This window comes from Salmo salar, chromosome 21 (genome assembly GCF_965601325.2).
Source record: "Salmo salar chromosome 21, fSalSal1, whole genome shotgun sequence".
Classification (NCBI taxonomy): Eukaryota; Metazoa; Chordata; class Actinopteri; order Salmoniformes; family Salmonidae; genus Salmo; species Salmo salar.
In genome coordinates this window covers 1,211,740-1,231,982 of record NC_138311.1, presented here as the reverse complement: position 1 = coordinate 1,231,982, position 20,243 = coordinate 1,211,740, and the positions used below count along the sequence as shown (strand labels likewise).

General features: G+C 41.8%; 1 protein-coding gene and 1 non-coding gene across 2 annotated transcripts in view; one reads left to right on the top strand and one right to left on the bottom strand.

The window, feature by feature from the left end:
• Positions 1-20,243, bottom strand: part of mycbp2 (MYC binding protein 2) — a 386,518-nt gene that overhangs the window by 107,124 nt on the left and 259,151 nt on the right. The window contains exons 38-50 of the mRNA XM_082967288.1: positions 11,692-11,910; positions 11,258-11,480; positions 10,838-10,956; positions 10,590-10,677; positions 8,482-8,531; positions 6,445-6,617; positions 6,110-6,254; positions 5,465-5,674; positions 5,078-5,133; positions 4,744-4,859; positions 4,312-4,409; positions 3,451-3,567; positions 1,495-1,635 (exon numbers count right to left, since the gene is read on the bottom strand). Coding sequence (XP_082823414.1) covers positions 1,495-1,635; positions 3,451-3,567; positions 4,312-4,409; positions 4,744-4,859; positions 5,078-5,133; positions 5,465-5,674; positions 6,110-6,254; positions 6,445-6,617; positions 8,482-8,531; positions 10,590-10,677; positions 10,838-10,956; positions 11,258-11,480; positions 11,692-11,910 — 1,755 coding nt within the window. The remainder of the gene's footprint in view (positions 1-1,494; positions 1,636-3,450; positions 3,568-4,311; positions 4,410-4,743; positions 4,860-5,077; positions 5,134-5,464; positions 5,675-6,109; positions 6,255-6,444; positions 6,618-8,481; positions 8,532-10,589; positions 10,678-10,837; positions 10,957-11,257; positions 11,481-11,691; positions 11,911-20,243) is intronic.
• Positions 15,490-15,565, top strand: trnaa-ugc (transfer RNA alanine (anticodon UGC)). The gene has a single exon. It is a non-coding gene; the product is annotated as a tRNA-Ala (tRNA).

Below are 20,243 nucleotides of genomic sequence, written 5' to 3'. Positions count from 1 at the left end.
TATTTCTTAATTCCATTATTTTACTTTGAGAGGTGTGTATTGTTGTGAAATGTTAGATATTACTGCACTGTTGGAGCTAGGAACACAAGCATTTCGCTACACCTGCAATAACATCTGCTAAATATGTGTATGTGACCAATACATTTTGATTTGAGCGTGAGAAACAGGGAAGGAAAAAGCGTCACTGTATTTCTTTGGAATAAATGTTTTTTGGGGGGGTTCTTCAGCAATTTGGTCTGTTCTTAAGTTATTTTGTAATTGAACTTGAGTAGAGTGAGCTGTCACCAATTTTGACGGGGTGACCAAATAGGCTTTGTACTCGAGCAATCGTGAAGGAATGGCAAAATGTTGTGAAGGATTCAGAACGTTGACAAAGTCTGTCAAATATTAGCTTCCTTCCTGTGAAGTGTCATGGTGAACATTTTGTTATTTTTGGTGGGAAGGGGTTGGGGAGGCATTTTTAACCCACTTTTGGGTTACTGGCAGTAGTGAAACGATCATATTGAGCTAAGATTTTTTTTCTCAAATGTTCAAGTATTTTGAAGTTTAAAAAAATACAGAAAATCACTTAAAAAAATTAAATCAAAATCTTCCACATATAGGATGTAGTGTGTCATGCTGTTTTTGACAATGCCCTTAGATAGAAGCCTCTGAACCTTTACAAGCCTCAGCAGCCCAATGCATAGGCAGAATTGTGGAGTGGTAGAAGCACAATTTCCATATGAAGTGGTGTTGGGGACCAATGATTGCTTCATGACAGAACACAGTTATTCTTAAAATTGATGGTTAATACATAGGCAATGCCATTTAATTAATTCATTAATGTAAACATTTTCTAATCTATCCAATCATGAAGTCCCTGATTAGACAGGGCTAGTTTCCCAGTCCCAGATTAAGCATACTTACTGGACTAAAAAGCATGCTCAAATGAAAAAGACAATTTAAAAATAGTTTTTTAGGCCAGGACTAGGCTTAATCTGAGTCTAAGCAACCGGCCTTTAGAGTTTTGAGTTTGTTTGTGTCATGGAGCAAATATATGGTATTTCAAAACTTTTTTTATTTTGCTCTGAGGTGCCTGTGAAGCTTGGGTGAGAAGAAAGCAATGAGGAAGAGGTGAAGATAATCGCAGACAGTGCAGCTAATACCATTTAAAACTAAACACTGAAATGGCTCATCTACTACCTCTATCTTTTTGGTCAATAACTGCATTGGGGATGACTTCAATGCATTAAACATGTATTAACGGATCATGCAGGGTTTTTTCAAGAGCCATGTCCAACTGAACACATTCTAGTAACATTAAAGTGAACCTTTTTGTTATCCCCTCAGACATGAGTTAAGGCATGCATGTTGTCCTTATGCTGCCATTTGTTTGGGTGAAGGTCTGGTAGTGAGGGGTCTCATGATCTGTGATGCTTTCGCCAAAAGAGCAGCATAGGGGGTAGACTACCCTGCTATCATACAGACTTACTGACTGACTGACATTTTACTTACGTCGGCTGGGACCAGCAGGCTCCTGCCCACGTGCTGATTAAAAGAGAGGCACCAGGCTTCAGTGTACCTATTCATGTTGGGCACATACTTCTTTACTGTCTCATCATTCAGCCTGAGCCAAACACCATCATCATTGTGGATCTATGGGAAAACAAGCAACAGAGGGAAGAGAGCACAGCCATACCCCCCTCCTGTCACTATAGAAACAGAGTCAACTGGGCTGAATGGCTCCAGAAACCCAGAATCAACAAGGAAGGCAGAGTTACCTATACTGAGAGGTGCAAAATGTAAAACCCAGGTTTAAAACCAGTCCTAAAATAAACGGAGCACGCTTTGGCAGCATGTTTGGAGTGTCATGTTGTGTGAAAACACACTAATCTCAGAGTAACATCACTGAGCCTTAAGGTTTAATTTTGTTTTTTTCCTGCTGCAGCCTCAGTGTGTCTTGCATGTGTATAAAACAACACAAAGGCAAAGGTAACAAATAAGTGAGCTCAGAAGAGAAGCAGTTATCACTAGAAAGTGGTAGACTCACTGCACAGTTTTCCTGTACTCAAAACAGTCATACAAAATTACTCTGTAGATTGCAAGGACTGAATCCTGACTTGTGATCTGTGCATAATACCTCAAATTTCAACTCAAATCCCAGACTGACCACAACTTAAGCGAAAGTTTGAGGTTAGGGTTGCAAAATCCCAGAAACTTTCCCAAAGTTCCCAGGAGACTTTCTAGAAGGTAGGAGGAACTTTTCTGTAATGTTGCAACCCTTAACCCTTTACACTCGTACATGTATACGGGTTGAAAATGGCAGATTTGGACACTGATAAGCGCTTAAATTGGAATGCAGTGGCTGTACAGTAACATGCTATACATAACGTCAGAGCTCAGGGTCTATGTTTTACAGCACTGTATGGGTTTTGACTGACAGCTGTTATGAACTTGAGTTGCCCCCATCCCTCCCGCACAGTTTTTGTTGTCTGACTGAGGGAAATGCTGAGACGTTGAGGATTATAATAAATACCGCTTTGATGTCACACATGCAAGTCATACACCCACGAGTCCAAATGTGCACTTTACATTTCCATATCAGAAAACGTATGTAATATACAGTGTCAACATTTATGATCACTATGTTTGATGTACAGTTACCAGATGACATGGCATCATACCCTGGGTTGTTCTGGACAGAATGAGTCTGTTTTGTCTATTATGAAGAAAATCTGCCACGGCACACGCACCTGAATGCACTCATGACTTCTTTCTGTGCGCACCAAAATGATGATCCACATTGTCAAAGCCTTATACTAATATCGTATTTGATAGTTTAGCTAAAAAAGCTAAAGAAAAACACCTTATAGTTGAAGACTCTTCGAGTCAGAAAAGTGCACTGAAATAACTCAGGAACTGTGCTGACTTTGGAGAGGAGTGTGGCCACTTGGAGACACCAATTAGTCCTCTCCTCTCACCTTGTCATTTCTTTGTCTTATGTTGCAGCTACCCAAAATATTCCATGAATATTCTTATCTTACTGAATTTTACAGAGTATTTTCAGATTTCACTATCAATAAATGTGGTGAAAAATAGAGTAAATGCAAAATCAACAGTGTAATGTTTGGATTCAGTCTTGTGTCAGGTGAAATGTTATGCCCTCACCTTTGGTCTAAAAAGAATCTACAAACTGTTCCCTTTCGATCACAACCATGCTTATGCATAAGCTTTTCATATTTCTTCTGTAGGAAACATTTCAATTTAGCCCTATTCATATAGGCTAATTCCCAAGAGTGTAAAGGGTTAAGGTTACACACTTGGATCCCAAGTTAGGATTCAGTCCTAGTTAAAAAAAAAAAAAAAAAAAAAAAACGGAATTAAGGAAAAAAGGGAAAACAAACCAGAAAAAGGTAAAATAAAAGAGTAATGCTAAGATATGATCAAATCGCCTGGTCTAGAGCAGTTTACCTCATCAATGAAAGTGATGGTGCCATTGACTTGCACTATGCCTATCTGTTCGCTCTGCAGGGAGGGGTGACTACGCACGCGGAGGCCTGCACTGTCCATGGACACAAATTTGCGGACCTGAGAGAAGCAGAGGAGAGACAGGGAGACCGTGAGCTGCAGGAACCTCAGGAGGGGAAAGAGAAAAAGAAGTGGCAGCAGAGGGGAAGAGGACAGACACACACACTGCAGAGACAGACATACAAACAGTGTATACATACACACACACAGGCATGCCCGCAAACAAAATAGTGGGAGAAAGCGTAGAAGTACTGCATTCAGAACACTGCTGGTTGGTCAGTCCAAACCCAGGGTTGACTTGAAACAAGAGTTGTTCATCTCAATAAAAATTCCCTGGTTAAATAAAGAATATTCAAACAATAATAAACCCTTCCATCCACCCAGTTCTCTGATGGTGCTGGATATGATCCACTGTACACAAGATCAGAAGGGAGAGAAAGAGCTGATTGGAAATGTGCAGTTTGTTTCCCCATTGTCTGTTTGATAATAGTCAGCCCCAAAAACAATACAGATCATGGTTTGTGACATACAACCCTCACACAACACAATTTTCTTCATTATTAATGTCCACACAGATAAGCACCAGTGAGAATGAGAGTGAGCAAGACGTGAAAACAATTATCCTATGGATTCTACCCAGACACTGACAACTTCTGGAGTAAACAACAGAGGACCCGATACAAACAGTAAATGAACACACAACAGACACTACTGGCTGTGACGGTGTGTTTCCAGGTTCTTTGGTCTGTTCTCAGATGAGTATGTGTTCTCAGGTGTGTGTGGGGTCAGGTCTGTCGGTCTCACCTTGCTAGGTTGGGGCTCGGCCTTGGGTTTAACCATCTGTGTGCCAGGTGGGATCATGCCTTTAGGAGGGTCTTTCACCTCCACCTCCAGACCAGCATCTAGTGGGTTAAACACACACATAGTCAACACTCAGCTAGCAGATAACTTTCATTAATATTAACAACTAATATATGCTGAATACATTGTACTAACTAATACATTTATTTTCTCTAATCTTAGACTAAACACAATACCAATGTACATTTTTTGAGTGCTTGTGTCAAACTTTCAATTAACAGAAACTAAAAAATTACACGTTATGTTGACCTGACTTGAACTCTCTAATCCAATTTCAATAGAGGAAATGGGAACTGGAAATTGAATTTCTGTTCACTTATTACAATGAAATGACTGAATATAATTAGAAATGACCCCAACCCTGGTCTAGTTTACCGATCTCGATGCTGTCGATGGTGACATGGATGGTATAGAGGCCCACAGCCCCGGGGGTCCAGTTGGCGCTGTAGGTCCCGTCTGTGTTGGCCCGGATCAACATGTTCTCACTGGGCCTGGCGGTGGAGAGAAACAGGGATGAAAATTTTTAAATCCAAATCCACTTCGACCTCACTTCTCATGTCATCAAACCTAGGTTCAAATGGTGTACGAAAATGTATACACTCACTACTGTAAGTCGCTCTGGATAAGAGTGTCTGCTAAATGACTAAATTGTAAATGAGTTTGTTTACATTCAATTACTTTTGCTGCACTTGATTGAACTTTATCTTACCTATTTGGAGTGGGCGAAGCAAAGCGAAGCTCCTCGAACGAGTAATTCTCATAGGCCTAGACAAAGAGGACAAGCATGGTGTCAAAAACATAATACAGGTAGGCTACGCTCTAAAAACAAACAATTTCTCTATCATTTCACAAGGAAACACAGGTCTGGTGAGCAACAGCTTCACCTAGGTTCTGCCATGTTGCTTTCCCCTCCAGATCTAGAAGATATGTGGAGGGAGGTGAACAAGGGCCCAGGTAGAAAATAAACCAGTATTCTTCACATACAAGCTAATAAATTCATTTCAGTCCAATGCATAAAGATAAAACATTCATTTTAATATAAACATCTAAACAAATCTGTTTGATTTCTAAGGTCACAGGTTTATGGTTGCCCAACCTTCATCATTGTGATGGCGATGTAGCGCGCCTCCTTGACGATCATGGGCTCGTAAGTGGCGTCCAGCTTGGGCATGGGCAGGCCCCCGAAGGTCCGGTCAGCAGTGCCCGAGGAGGAGGGGTTGGCACTGCCTGGGAGACGCTGCAGCTTCCTCATGCACTCCTGCTGCATGGATTTCTTCTGGGAGACGGGCACCGCCTTCACCTCCACCTGGGGGAGAGGAGAGGGAGAGACATGAGATGCCTTCAACAAGGTGTACAGTTCGAAAATGTTAGCTAACATATTCAATTTATGTTCACAATGAAAATCTGATAACATTACAGTGGATTAAAATCTGGTGAGGCTATCAGTGATCTAGCTACCAGCAACCAGTCATTTCCGATGGACACAAGGGGACACTCAACGACTTAATGGTCGGCAACTAGAGAGCTTGTGACCAGAGTTGAAAATGTCCCAAGTTAAAGCAAATTTCAGTGACTTGGTAGCCAGTCTGAATGGCAGGTTAGCTAACAGTCTGAATAGGTAGTGTATGGCAAACATAAGTGTATGTTTTGGGTCTAATCTGTCACTACAAACAATCATGTGACGATGTAGGCTTTCTATGACATGAAGTAAGAACAGAACAGAACAATTCAAAACCCTGACCTTCATGTTGGGCACATGCACCACGTCTCCGTACTGGTCTTTGGTCAGGACGGCCACTGTAGTGGGCCAGCCGCAGCAGATGTCGTCCTTGTTCAGGATCAGAGACGTCTTCTGGGGGTCCGCGTATGAGTCCGGTTGCAGCCACCTGGGGGAGGGGTGGTACATTTCTTTATTCATCTATTTATTTACAACCTGGCCAAGAGACAAAGAAATGTACCACAAAGTGAGAATATTCATAACTGTTCTTCACAGCTTAGCTATGAGCTGAGCTTTGTTTCACGCAGTGTGTGTGGGCCTGGGTGTTTGTGTCTACATGCCGTCTCCATCTCTCTCACCTGGCCAGGCGTCCTCCGCTGGAGTTCTGCTCGCAGGTGATTAAGTCCTCCAAGAAAGAGTGCTCGTTGGTCTGCAGGTGCAGGGGCAGGTTGCCCGCCAGAGCCTCCAGGATGCTGGGGGAGTGGGACAGGGCCAGCCCCTTGCCCAGGATACCTGAGTGGGCCTTACACACCTGGAGTGAGAGGGGGAGGGAAAGGGGGAAGGAGAGGGAAGTACAGTCTTGCTTTAAAGTATTAGAACCCTACAGGGCTGGTAATTAATTTTCTATAAATATTAAAATAAACCCCAATTTGTAATAAAGACATTCCAAGGAAATGACAGAAACAAAAACATATGATATATTTTCATTGTTTATTTAACAAATGTGGTTTATTTAACCGAAAGTCAGATTTGATGTGTGCAAAAATATGCGAACGCCAATAGTTTGAGGCACCGCCATCGGCAGTAATAACTTGGAGTAAACGTCTCCTATAGCCAGTAATTAATCTCTGACATTTGTTTTGAGGGATATTTGCCAACTCCTCCTTACAGAACATAGCCAATTGAATGAGGTTTGAGGGGTGTCTGGCATGAACTGCCTGCTTCAGGTCCTGCCACATCTCGATTGGATTTAGGTCAGGACTTTGACATGGCCAATCCAAAACACAAATATTCTTTCTCCTGAGCCATTCTTTGGTAGATTTACTTGAATACTTTGGGTCGTTGTCTTGATGGAAGACCCATTTTCGACCCAGCTTTAGTTCCTTGACTGAAGGCCTGGCGTTCTGTTCCAAAATCTCCTGGTATAACTCAGAATTCATGGTTCCCTTAATGATGTGGAGTCGTCCAGGTCCAGAGGGGGAAAAGCAGCCCCAGATCTTGATATTCCCAGCACCATGCTTGACTGTTGGGATAAGGTTATTTTGGTGGTAGGCAGTGTTGGGTTATCGCAAAACGTAGTGGTGTTGATTGTGAACAAAAAGGTCAATTTTGGACTCATCGGTCCAGAGAATGGACTTCCAGAAACCTTCAGGTTTGTCCAGGTGGTGGCCTCCCGAGTGGCAAAATGGTCTAAAGCACTGCATCGCAGTGCTAGCTGTGCCACTAGTGATTCTGGGTCCAGGCTCTGCTGCAGCCGGTCGCGACTGGGAGACCCATGGGGCGGCGCACAATTGGCCCAGCATCGTCCGGGTTAGGGGAATGTTTGGCCGGCAGGGATGTCCTTGTCCCATCGTGCACCCTCCCATGAATGGCATTTCGATTCAATGTTCTTACTGTTGAAGCATGCACAGTTACCGGAGATGCAGCAATGGAGGTCTGCATCTCTGGATTAAAAATGTGGGTTTTGACCTGATGTATTATTGTTCTTGTGGCTCTTGGGGATATTTTGGAAGGGCGTCCACTTCTAGGCCGAGTTGCTGTCATGTTAAATGCTCTCCATTTGTAAATTATTTGCCTCAGTGGACTGATGGAGCTCAAATCTTTTTGAGATTATTTTATAGCCTCCGCAGACTGTGCTCTCACTAGCCTTGTCCTGATGTCCTCTGAGATCTCCTTTACTCTCGGCATGGTGTGCTTTGTATTCACCTGGATGGGTAACACCAAACTGACCAAGTTTCTTATCTCTATTTATCAGAGTACCAGCCAAACTCTCACCTAAAGATCACTCCTTTGATTGGTTCATTTGGTACCCAATTATTAACCCACCTGATTCTACTTACTTGATTTAACCAATGCAACTTGATGTTCACTTATTTTTGAACCTGCAGTAATTCCTTTTTAATTTAGTTTTTCTACTACAGGCATGATTCCTCTACACCAACAAATGGTATTGGTAAGTGCTGCTTGAAAGTAAACCTGTTATATCAGATCAAAAAGGCCGAAAGAAATCTGTTCACATACTTTCAAGCAGCACTGTATGTCATCGTTACATGCTGACAGAGGCTTGATGATAAGTTCGAGGGCTGGCCGTCTTTTTCATACCTCATGCTTACACACTTGAGAGCTTTAGTTATGTCACAATGTGATTATGAAAAAGTTAAATGGCATCAGAATACCTGGAGAGAGGCCTCTTCAACAATCTCAAGGTCCTCCTCAAGTTCATTCCCTGGAAAAAAAAGTACAGAGTATAAAATATGATATGCCATTTAGTGCAAATTATAATCATACATGCACATACAGTTGAAGTCGGAAGTTTACATACATCATAGTCAAATACATTTAAACTCAGTTTTTCACAATTCCTAACATTTAATCAGAGTACAAATTCCCTGTCTTAGGTCAGTTAGGATCACCACTTTATTTTAAGAATGTGAAATGTCAGAATAATAGTAGAGAGAATGATTTATTTCAGCTTTAATTTCTTTCATCACATTCCCAGTGGGTCAGAAGTTAACCTACACTCAATTAGTATTTGGTAGCATTGCCTTTAAATTGTTTAACTTGGGTCAAACGTTTCGGGTAGCCTTCCACAAGCTTCCCACAATAAGTTGGGTGAATTTTGGCCCATTCCTCCTGACAGAGCTGGTGTAACTGAGTCAGGTTTGTAGGACTCCTTGCGGGCACACACTTTTTCAGTTCTGCCCACACATTTTCTACAGGATTGAGGTCAGGGCTTTGTGATGGCCACTCCAATGCCTTGACTTTGTTGTCCTTAAGCCATTTTGCCACAACTTTGGAAGTATGCTTTGCATTGTCCATTTGGAAGACCCATTTGCGACCAAGCTTTAACTTCCTGACTGAGGTCTTGAGATGTTGCTTCAATATATCCACATCATTTTACTTCCTCATGATGCCATATAGTTTGTGAAGTGCACCAGTCTATCCTGCAGCAAAGCACCCCCACATCATGATGCTGCCACCCCCGTGCTTCACGTTTGGGATGGTGTTCTTTGGCTTGCAAGCCTCCCCCTTTTTCCTCCAAACATAACAATTGTCATGATGGCCAAACAGTTCCATTTTTCTTTCATCAGACCAGAGGACATTTCTTCAAAAAGTACAATCTTTGTCCCCATGTGCAGTTGTAAACCGTAGTCTGGCTTTTTATGGCGGTTTTGGAGCAGTGGCTTCTTCCTTGCTGAGCGGCCTTTCAGATTATGTCGATATAGGACTCATTTTACTGTGGATATAGATACTTTTGTACCGGTTTCCTCCAGCATCTTCACAAGGTACTTTGCTGTTGTTCTGGGATTGATTTGCACTTTTCGCACCAAAGTACGTTTATCTCTAGGAGACAGAACGCGTCTCCTTCCTGAGCAGTATGACGGCTGCGTGGCCCCATGGTGTTTATACTTGCTTACTTTTGTTTGTACAGATGAATGTGGCACCTTCAGGCGTTTGGAAATTGCTCCCAAGGATGAACCAGACTTGTGGAGGAATTTTTACGAGGTCTTGGCTGATTTCTTTTGATTTTCCCATGATGTCAAGCAAAGAAGCACTGAGTTTGAAGGTAGGCCTTGAAATACATCCACAGGTACACTTCCAATTGACTCAAATTATGTCAATTAGCCTATCAGAAGCTTCTAAAACCATGACATCATTTTCTGGAATTTTCCAAGCTGTTGAAAGGCACAGTCAACTTAGTGTACGTAAACTTCTGACCCACTGAAATTGTGATGCAGTGAATTATAAGTGAAATAATCGGTCTGTAAACAATTGTTGGAAAAATTACTTGTGTCATGCAAAGTAGATGTCCTAACCGACTTGCCCAAACTATAGTTTGTTAACAAGACATTTGTGGAGTGGTTGAAAAACGAGTTTTAATGACTCCCACCTAAGTAAATCTCTGACTTCAACTGTATACAGTTGCAGTCAAATATATTGGCACTACTTCTTCACAAAATAAGATTACATTGAAAAAAACATTTGGTGATCACAAGTGTATTTGTATGATTCACAACAGCACAGGACCAAGAAAAAAAATGACATTTTCACTTCAAAGTCACAAAATGGCCTGAACTAAATTATGAACCAGTTTTGAAAAGAGAAAACAGAACATTCTGCTCCATTGTAGTGTAAAGGTGCAAATATATTTGACTGAAACTTCAATAATGAGAACAAGCACCTGGTACTTATATTGAAAGAATATGAGTTGATACAGTACATGCTCAATATGAGTTCTCCTGTGTTACCCATCGGTTTTTCCATGTTCTATGATCTCCCTCACCTATAGGAAGAGCCAGATCCTTCTTCATGAGTGCAGCAGCACACACACTGCCCAAGTACGCCAACTCCTTCTCCAGCTGGATAATACCCTTAAACGTGCGCACGCACACACACACACAGAGAAAGGTATCATTTGTTGTAAAAACATTTCTTTGACAACAAATGACAGTACAAGAATAGGAAAAGTGGGTAAATCTTGTTTTTGGGGAAACTACCCTTTTAACATAGCAAAACAAAGTTCCCCCTTACCTCATCTGGTCCAGGGTTGAATTCGTAACCCACGGCAACACACTTGAAGCCGTAGAAACAGGCCTTCTCGTCTTTTACGTAGTCAGAGGCAGTTTCTAAGGAGAACAGGGCCTCGTTTCCTGGGATCCCAAAGGAAGAACAGAAGGGTGATGCTGTGATATTGTCAGCAGGGAGGACAGGGGGACTACTTTATTGTAGGTCAGCTGAGATTAATTAATGTAGCTGTGGCAAGTGGCTTAGCAGAGCTGTCCATTGAAGAGATTGAGCTGCCCCGATCAATAACCTAGCCTTTGATTGGTTCAAATGACTTGCGTGTCATTTGACTTAGCTAGTCGAATGCCTTCCTACTGAAACAAAATACCCTCACCCAGCGGGCAAATCTGTTTGAAGTCATTAAGCGTTGGACCGCTTTTATCTTACCTGGCAGCACTAGGACAGTGGTGGGCCAGCCATTGGAGCCAGAGATCTTCTTGAGCTCCACCCAGGTGTTGATGGTGTCGTGGGCCAGGGGCTTGGTGCTCAGGCTGGACAGGTGGAGCGAATGGCCTGGGATGAGCAAGCGGAGGACATCCTCTGGCTGGGCTGTGCCAGACTGGGGGTCAAACTCGATGGTGGTCCACCGCACGCAGTCTGGGAATGACACCTGAGGTGTAAAGGGGGGAGGATGGTTAAAGCCATGAAACAATTATGCATAGGAAGAGTAGCTGATGCTTCTGCAAAAGTTAATGGGGATCCAAATAAATAAAAAAAATACATCCTGGTTCATATAATATGTCCAGTTCTGCTAGATATATACTTTTCTTTACCCTTTACCCTTGGGAACAGTCCCACTTCACCGTGTGTGCGTGCTTTACCATATACTGTGTGACTCTGGCCTGCTTGTAAGGGTGGTCACTCTCTATCACAGCATAGTGACTGGAGGTGGTGCAAGCTGATAGGCCCTGCTCCAGCTGGTTGCCCGTGGTGCTGTCTGTTGATTGGTTGGGGTTGAAAGCCAGTGGGGCATACTTCTGGTTCAAAGCGGAGACAGCAGGAAGTAACTCCTGGACCAGACCAAAGACTTCCACTGCGGCCTGATTGGGAAAAAAACATGATAAAATGAATCATACTGGTTCCTTTTCCCTTAAAAGGTACACTTAGATGTTATTGTTATCTGTAAGCAGGAAGTTGACCCACTGTGTATGATCTTAAATCACGTTTACATCTAAACATATAGGGGTAATAGTAATGGGCACCTACATCTCTTGCTCTCCCCCTTTCAAGTATACATTTTAAGAGTTATCAATGGCAAAACTTTATTAATGATAGCCAGGGATGTAGCGGAAAAACGATTGGTGGGTAAGAAAGGAAAAAGGCAGGAGACAACTAAACATTCATGAAAAATAGCTACTTTTGCATTATAAGTGCATAATCGCTATTCATAAAATAAAATGGTGAGTAAACAGCATCGATACAGGTTTAGCCTACACTACATCACTGGTGCTGGCTTACTGATACGTCACCTTTTTTCATACATTTTTATGAAGATTTTTCTTTTATATATCTTTGCATATTTTTGTTTATTTATGGCTTTCTTATTCAGTGGCCTTCTAATGGTGGGCCACTTTCCAATTTAGTGAATATTATGATAGTCTTATTGGATTCGAGAGTTCTCAGATTCCAGTGTGTATTTTCCCTTTTGAGGAAGCATATGAATGAAGATTAACCTTTTCACGCATGAGTTCCAAATATCTCTATCCAGCATGAGTTCTTACGCGCAGTTCCACAATTATATTGTTACGCAACAGGTCAGTTAACATGCCCTGCCCTCAAACCAAGGCACGATGCTTGCTAATTATGTATAGGCTATGTTTCAACTTATCAATTGTACATGATTTTCTAACAACAGTTTGAAATGAGGTGTGTTAATTCACATAGAAGTAGTCCATTTCACAGTGGCGGACAATTTATGTTTGAGGCATGCAATGCTATTGTAAGGTGAGGATGAGCTGGACAAACTACTCTCTTCAATGAGAGCCCAAGCATTCCCCCAGGGTTCCCTCAGGTCAAGTATGCAGACATTTGCACATCTCCAGGCAGAACAGAACCTGCTCTAAAGTTTTCCCCCGGTGCATTTTCCAGCTGGCACCCGCATTGACGTCATTGTCGTTAAAATGTTCTATTAGCTCTGTAAAACAATGCTAATGCTGTCAAATAAGTATTAACCTGTTTTGTATCCTTTGAAGCTGCCCTGGCCTTCTAATTGCATTGGCCTGTGTATTCATTTGGCTTGTTTAGCATAACTCTGCCCCTTTGAGGAGCTATTGAGCTCTTCAGTTATTATGTTACCTCATTGTAATATTGTTTAATTGCTATATGGTAATATTTTATTAGAATTACTAATAATTCTTCTTTATTGTGTACTTTCTGAAACCACACAATATGGAACATAACTTTTTTTTTGGTATGTTTTAATGTTCAATAATCTACTTGCAGTGAGGCTGCTCAACATTTACATTACATTCAGTAATCTAACAAACTCCTATCCAAAGCGACACACAGAAGCAACCAGGGTCAATGCCCTGCTCAAGGGCACGTCGACAGATCTCTCAAGGTCAAAAACAGGGACGTGAACCAGCAACCTATCAGCCACTGGCCCAAGCTCCCAAATGCCAGGCTACCAGCCCTCCAAGATCCCCCCCACAGTTCCCCCTGAGAGCTGCCCCTTAACCATCCGAGACCACCCCCCACCCCTAGAAAAAAATATATAATACAATAAAATAATTCCATTCCCCACCCCTAAGCCCCCGTCCTCCAATGCACTGTGATGTTTAATATACAATTTGAATCTAATCGAATAGAATCCACAGATTGCGAGTTGAAGATAAATCATTTTATTATGAGTATTAGTATATAAGTAATTGACTGACCCGGTCTCTCCAGATCTCCCAACAATGCTATTTCTAGGGTCAATTTTAGATTAATGTTATGCTTTTTCAGCCATTCCTGAACCTGAGACCAGAAACAGGCTACCTGAGGGCAATACCGAAACAAATTGTCTATTGATTCTGTATCCTCACAACAAAATCTGCAGAGCTGCGATGACTGTATGCCCCAAATATTCAACATTTTGTTGGTTGCAAGAATTCTGTACAATAATTTTAGCTGAAAAGAACGAAGTCTTGAATAATTCATACACCCTGTACCATGGAATCGGTACATCAAAAATCTCTTCCCAACTATTTTGCAATATGTACGGCACAGCTGTCAACCTCCTGGTCCTCAAATGAAACTGGTATACAGTTGAAGTCAGAAGTTTACATACACCTTAGCCAAATACATTTAAACTCAGTTTTTCACAATACCTGACATTTAACCCTAGTAAAAATTCCCTGTCTTTTTTTAAAATGTCACCTTTATTTAACCAGGTAGGCCAGTTGAGAACAAGTTCTCATTTACAACTGCAACCTGGCCAAGATAAAGCAAAGCAGTGTGACACAAACACAGAGTTACACATGGAATAAACAAACGTACAGTCAATAACACAATAGAAAAAAAAGTCTATATACAGTGTGTGCAAATGGCGTGAGGAGGTAAGGCAATAAAGAGGCCATAGTAGCGGAATAATTACAATTTAGCAAATTAACACTGGAGTGATAGATGAGCAGATGATGATGTGCAAGTAGAAATACTGGTGTGCAAATGAGCAAAAAAGTTAATAAAAACAATATGGGGATGAGGTAGGTAGATTGGGTGGGCAATTAACAGATGTGCTGTTAATAGCCCACCCAATTGCTATCTGAGCAATCGGTTAGCTGCTCAGATAGCTGATGTTTAAAGTTAGTGAGGGAGATACAAGTCTCCAACTTCAGTGATTTTTGCAGTTCATTCCAGTCATTGGCAGCAGAGAAATGGAAGGAAAGGCGGCCAAAGAGGTGTTGGCTTTGGCGATGACCAGTGAGATATACCTGCTGGAGCGCGTGCTATGGGTGGGTGTTGCTATGGTGACCAGTGAGCTTACATAAGGCGGAGCTTTACCTAGCAAAGACGTATGACCTGGAGCCAGTGGGTCTGGTGACGAATATGTAGCGAGGGCCAGCCGACGAGAGTATACAGGTCGCAGTGGTGGGTGGTATATGGGGCTTTGGTGACAAAACGGATGGCACTGTGATAAACTGCATCCAATTTGCTGAGTAGAGTGTTGGAGGCTATTTTGTAAATGACATCGCCGAAGTCGAGGATCGGTAGGATAGTCAGTTTTACAAGGGTATGTTTGGCGGTGTGAGTGAAAAGAGGCTTTGTTGCGAAATAGGAAGCCAATTCTAGATTTCATTTTGGATTGCAGATGCTTAATGTGAGTCTGGAAGGAGAGTTTACAGTCTAACCAGACACCTATTTGTAGCTGTCCACATATTCTAAGTCAGAACCGTCCAGGGTAGTGATGCTAGTCGGGCGGGCGGGTGCGGGCAGCGATCAGTTGAAGAGCATGCATTTAGTTTTACTAGTGTTTAAGAGCAGTTGGAGGCCACGGAAGGAGTGTTGTATGGCATTGAAGCTCGTTTGGACGTTTGTTAACACAGTGTCCAAAGAAAGGCCAGATGTATACAGAATGGTGTCGTCTGCGTAGAGGTGGATCAGGGATCTCAGATGATACGAAAGAGGTTGAACAGACTGGTCCCGTGTGGCTCAGTTGGTAGAGCATGGTGTTTGCAACGCCAAGGTTGTGGGTTCGATTCCCACGGGGGACCAGTACGGAGAAGAAAAAAGAAATGTATGCATTCACTACTGTAAGTCGCTCTGGATAACAGCGTCTGCTAAATGACTAAAATGTAATGTAAATGTAATAGGGGTTGCAACAGCGGATAATTTTAGAGAGGTCAGTTAGGATCAACACTTTATTTTAAGAATGTGAAATGTCAGAATAATAGTAGAATGATTTATTTCAGCTTTTATTTCTTTCATCACATTCCCAGTGGGTCAGAAGTTTACATATACTCAATTGGTATTTGGTAGCATTGCCTTTAAATTGTTTAAATTAGGTCAAACGTTACAGGTAGCATTCCACAAGCTTCCCACAATAAGTTGGGTGAATTTTGGCCCATAGCTGGTGTAACTGAGTCAGGTTTGTAGGCATCCTTGCTCACATACGCTTTTTCAGTTCTGCCCACAGATTTTCTATAGGATTGAGGTCAGGGCTTTGTGATGGCTACTCCAATACCTTGACTTTGTTGTCCTTAAGCCATTTTGCCACAACTTTGGAAGTATGCTTGAGGTCATTGTCCATTTGGAAGACCCATTTGCGACCAAGCTTTAACTTCCTAAAATTTGTGCGGCCTTTTAAGCATTCTAGAACCGTTAAATAGTTCAATAAAATAGTTACCACTGGGAATGTGATGAAAGAAATAAAAGCTGAAATAAGTCATTCTCTACTATTATTCTGACATTTCACATTCTTAAAATAAAGTGGTGACCCTAACTGACCTAAGACAATACATTTTTATTAGGATTAAATGTCAGGAATAGTGAAAAACTGAGTTTAAATGTATTTAGCGAAGGTGTATGTAAACTTCCGACTTCAACTGTACATCCTTCCATATGGATTGTGGATCAATAACATGGGGTATCAGTCTACTCAGTGACACCCAGAGAACATTAGCATCGTAGCTCTTATTGTGGGACTCAAAGAACTGTGAATTGAGAAATGTACTGTCAACCTATGTGTATTGAATAGGGTTGTACCTTTTGGGGAAAATTCAGAGGTGGAAACTTTCCGTGGGAATTAACAGGAATATATGGGAATTAATGGAAATATATACAAACTATTATTAATACCATTTAAATGCAGATTTACCATATCTGGGGACAGAAACATAAACCTTTTACCTTATCATAAGTAGACATAATTGCAAATGATTAAATCCTTCCAATAAAAATAATTTAAACTACTTAGTTATGAATTGAACTTTAATTAAATGAGTTGACTTTTCACATGGGATGATTTCACTGAACAAAAGGCAATATTGAATGATCCATCGCATCTCCCAAAAACATTTTCAACATACATCTGTAAAATGATAGTCTAGAAACTAAAGCTTTGCTTGTCTTCCTCTCAGGCTTCCATGTCTTCTCCCTGGACCTCCACAATGTCCACCTCTTGAACATCAGACCGAGGCCTCATCTTCACTGTCACTTTCCAACCTTGTTGAGGATGGTTCGTTGTTAGGTTCAAAAAGCCTCATTTGCCTGGATGGCCACCAATTTTTCAACCTGTTGCGTGCTTTGGTGTGTGTGTTCCCAAACAATGACCAGTTGCGCTCTGTGGCGGCTGATGTTGGTGGGATTTGGAGGATGATGGAGGCAACAGGGGAAAGAGCCTCAGATCCACAAAATCCCTTCCACCAAGTGGCTGATGAGATATGTTGGCACGACTGCCATATTGCATCTCCATTCTAAAGCCCTTGCTTGGAAGTGTACTTCGCCAGACTGCCAAGAACCTTGCCCTCATCCAGGCCGAGGTGGCGAGACATGGTAGTGATGACACCATAGGCCTTGTTGATCTCTGCACCAGACAGGATGCTCTTGCCAGCATACTTGGGGTCCAACACGTACACTGCGGCGTGTATGAGCTTCATGCCTAAGTCTTCACGCTTTTTGATGTGAAGTGGGCAAGGCAGTACGGATTTCTTCTCTTACATCTGCAAGCAGAGTCTGAACGTCAGACAGGATGGCATTGTCTCCCTCAATCCGTGCAATGGCTACTGCTATAGGTTTCAGGAGTTTCAGGCTGATTACCACTCTCTCCCAAAATACATGATCCAGGAGGATCCTCTTGATGGGGCAGTCCATATCGGCAGACTGTGATATGGTCATTTCTTGGAGACTCCTTCCCCTCCAGGAGACTGACAAACGTGATGGCAACACCACCCCAACGGGTGTTGCTGGGCAGCTTCAATGTGGTGCTCTTATTCTTCTCACTTTGCTTGGTGAGGTAGAGTGCTGCTAATAACTTGATGACCCTTCACATACCTAGCCATTTCCTTGGCTCTCTTGTAGAGTGTATCCATTGTTTTCAGTGGCATGATGTCCTTGAGGAGGAGATTCAATGCATGAGCAGCACAGCCAATGGGTGTGACATGAGTGTAGGACCTCTCCACTTTAGACCAATCAGCCTTCAAGTTCGCAGCATTGTCTGTCACCAATGCAAATACCTTCTGTGGTCCAAGGTCATTGATGACTGCCTTCAGCTCATCTGCAATGTAGAGACTGGTGTGTCTGTTATCCTTTGTGTCTGTGCTCTTGTAGAATACTGGTTGTGGGGTGGAGATGATGTAGTTAATTATTCCTTGCCCACAAACATTTGACCACCCATCAGAGATGATTGCAATACAGTCTGCTTTCTCTAGGATTTGCTTGACCTTCACTTGAACTCTGTTGAACTCTGCATCCAGCAAATGAGTAGATAAAGCATGTCTGGTTGGAGGGGTGTATGCTGGGAAAAGAACATTCAGAAATCTCTTCCAATACACATTGCCTGTGAGCACCAGAGGTGAACCAGTTGCATACACAGCTCGAGCAAGACATTCATCAGCATTTCTGACTACATTCCTAAGTTGAGTCAAAAAAAATATTATTCCAAGACGACCATGAGTTGTTGCTATCAATAAGGTGTCTGATTCATCATTTTCACCTCGAATAGAAGTAGAGGGACTTTTGTCAGAGGTTGCTTGTTCTGAGTGCTGAGGGAACTTTATGCACTTGGCCAGATGATTCAGTATCTTCGTTGCATTCTTCACATATGATTTGGCACAGTATTTTCAAATGTACACAGCTTTTCCTTCTACATTAGCTGCAGTGAAATGTCTTCACACATCAGATAGTGCCCGTGGCATGTTCCTGTAAAGATGAGTAAAAATAACCCAAATACAATTCCATGTACAGATAAATAGTTAAGCAGTTAGATTAAACAACTAATTTGTAAGATAAATGTTTTAAAATGAAACATGGAAACAGATGAATTAACACTTCTCAGTTAGCAGTCTCAAGCAAGCTAAAACCGACATGGTAGCAAAAACGAACTATCGGAAATCGTTAACAAGTTAGAAATGATTTAAACACACTTTGCTGTAGGCTACTATTTACTAGTTAACAAAAAATCATGTCATTTAAAATATATTCACCCCACCCAGTATTGTAATCAAAATTTACCAGAAAGCATGTAGTCCTTGGCTCAGACAGTGTAGTAGTGTGGGCTCAATAGCATCTCATTAGTGTGCAAGATCTTGAGAATCAGCTGTACATGTGATGGAAGAATGCACTGTGCATGCAGAGAGTTGCAATTCCATTGAATTGGGGATAGTTGAACCAAAATATGCCACAATACCTAGACTTGCCTTATGTGTATCCCACAAAAAAGGTTCACTGTTATAAGTTAACTTTGTTGATGATTTTAACAAAAATTCTGGAAATTTACCAGAAAGTTTCCAACCCTTTGCAACCCTAGTATTGAACACTATTGCCAATAAAAACAATACTGCGTGAATATTTTGGAGTCTGATAACTCTGAGGAGGACATTGGGAAAAAATATCTTTGGTATTGAGTAGACTGATACCCCATTTCATTGATCCTCAATCCTTAAATAAAGCTGTACAGTGCAATATGAATGTCAATACACACAATAGTCTGACTGGGGAGGTGATTTCACAGTCACAGTCCCTCGATAAGAGCTACAATGCGAATATTTGCGTAAACTCTTCACAGTTGTGTTCTGTGGGTGTCACCAAGTAGACTGATACCCCATTTCATTGCTATATATATTGCCTATATATGGCATGATGCCACCAATTGTAACCTTCTGCATCACATTCAAAGAGGTACTTTTATTTTGAAGGCAAACGCCAAATTCCACTATTGTGCCTAATCCTTATTGTGGCACTAGCCAGATGAAGCTAGCTGGCTGCTTATAACATTACCTTTGGGCAACAGGGTTAAGTAGCTGGCTAGCTATTTATTTTCATGAACTGAAGTTCAATTTCTATAGGCGAACAACAAGTGGCTACCTAGCTAATACTTACTCGCAATAATTCCTAAATCATTGTTAACCTGTTAGGGCTAGGGGGCAGTATTGATACGGCTGGATAAAAAACGTACCCGCTTACTGGGTACTACTCCTGCCCAGTAACTAGAATATGTATATAATTATTGGCTTTGGATAGAAAACACCCTAAAGTTTCTAAAACTGTTTGAATGGTGTCTGTGAGTATAACAGAACTCATATGGCAGGCCAAAACCTGAGAAGATTCCATGCAGGAAGTGGCCTGTCTGACAATTTCTTCCCCTTCTTGATTATCACTATCCATTACAAAGGATCTCTGCTGTTACGTGACACTTCCTACGGCTCACATGGGCTCTCAGAAGGCGGCAAAAAGC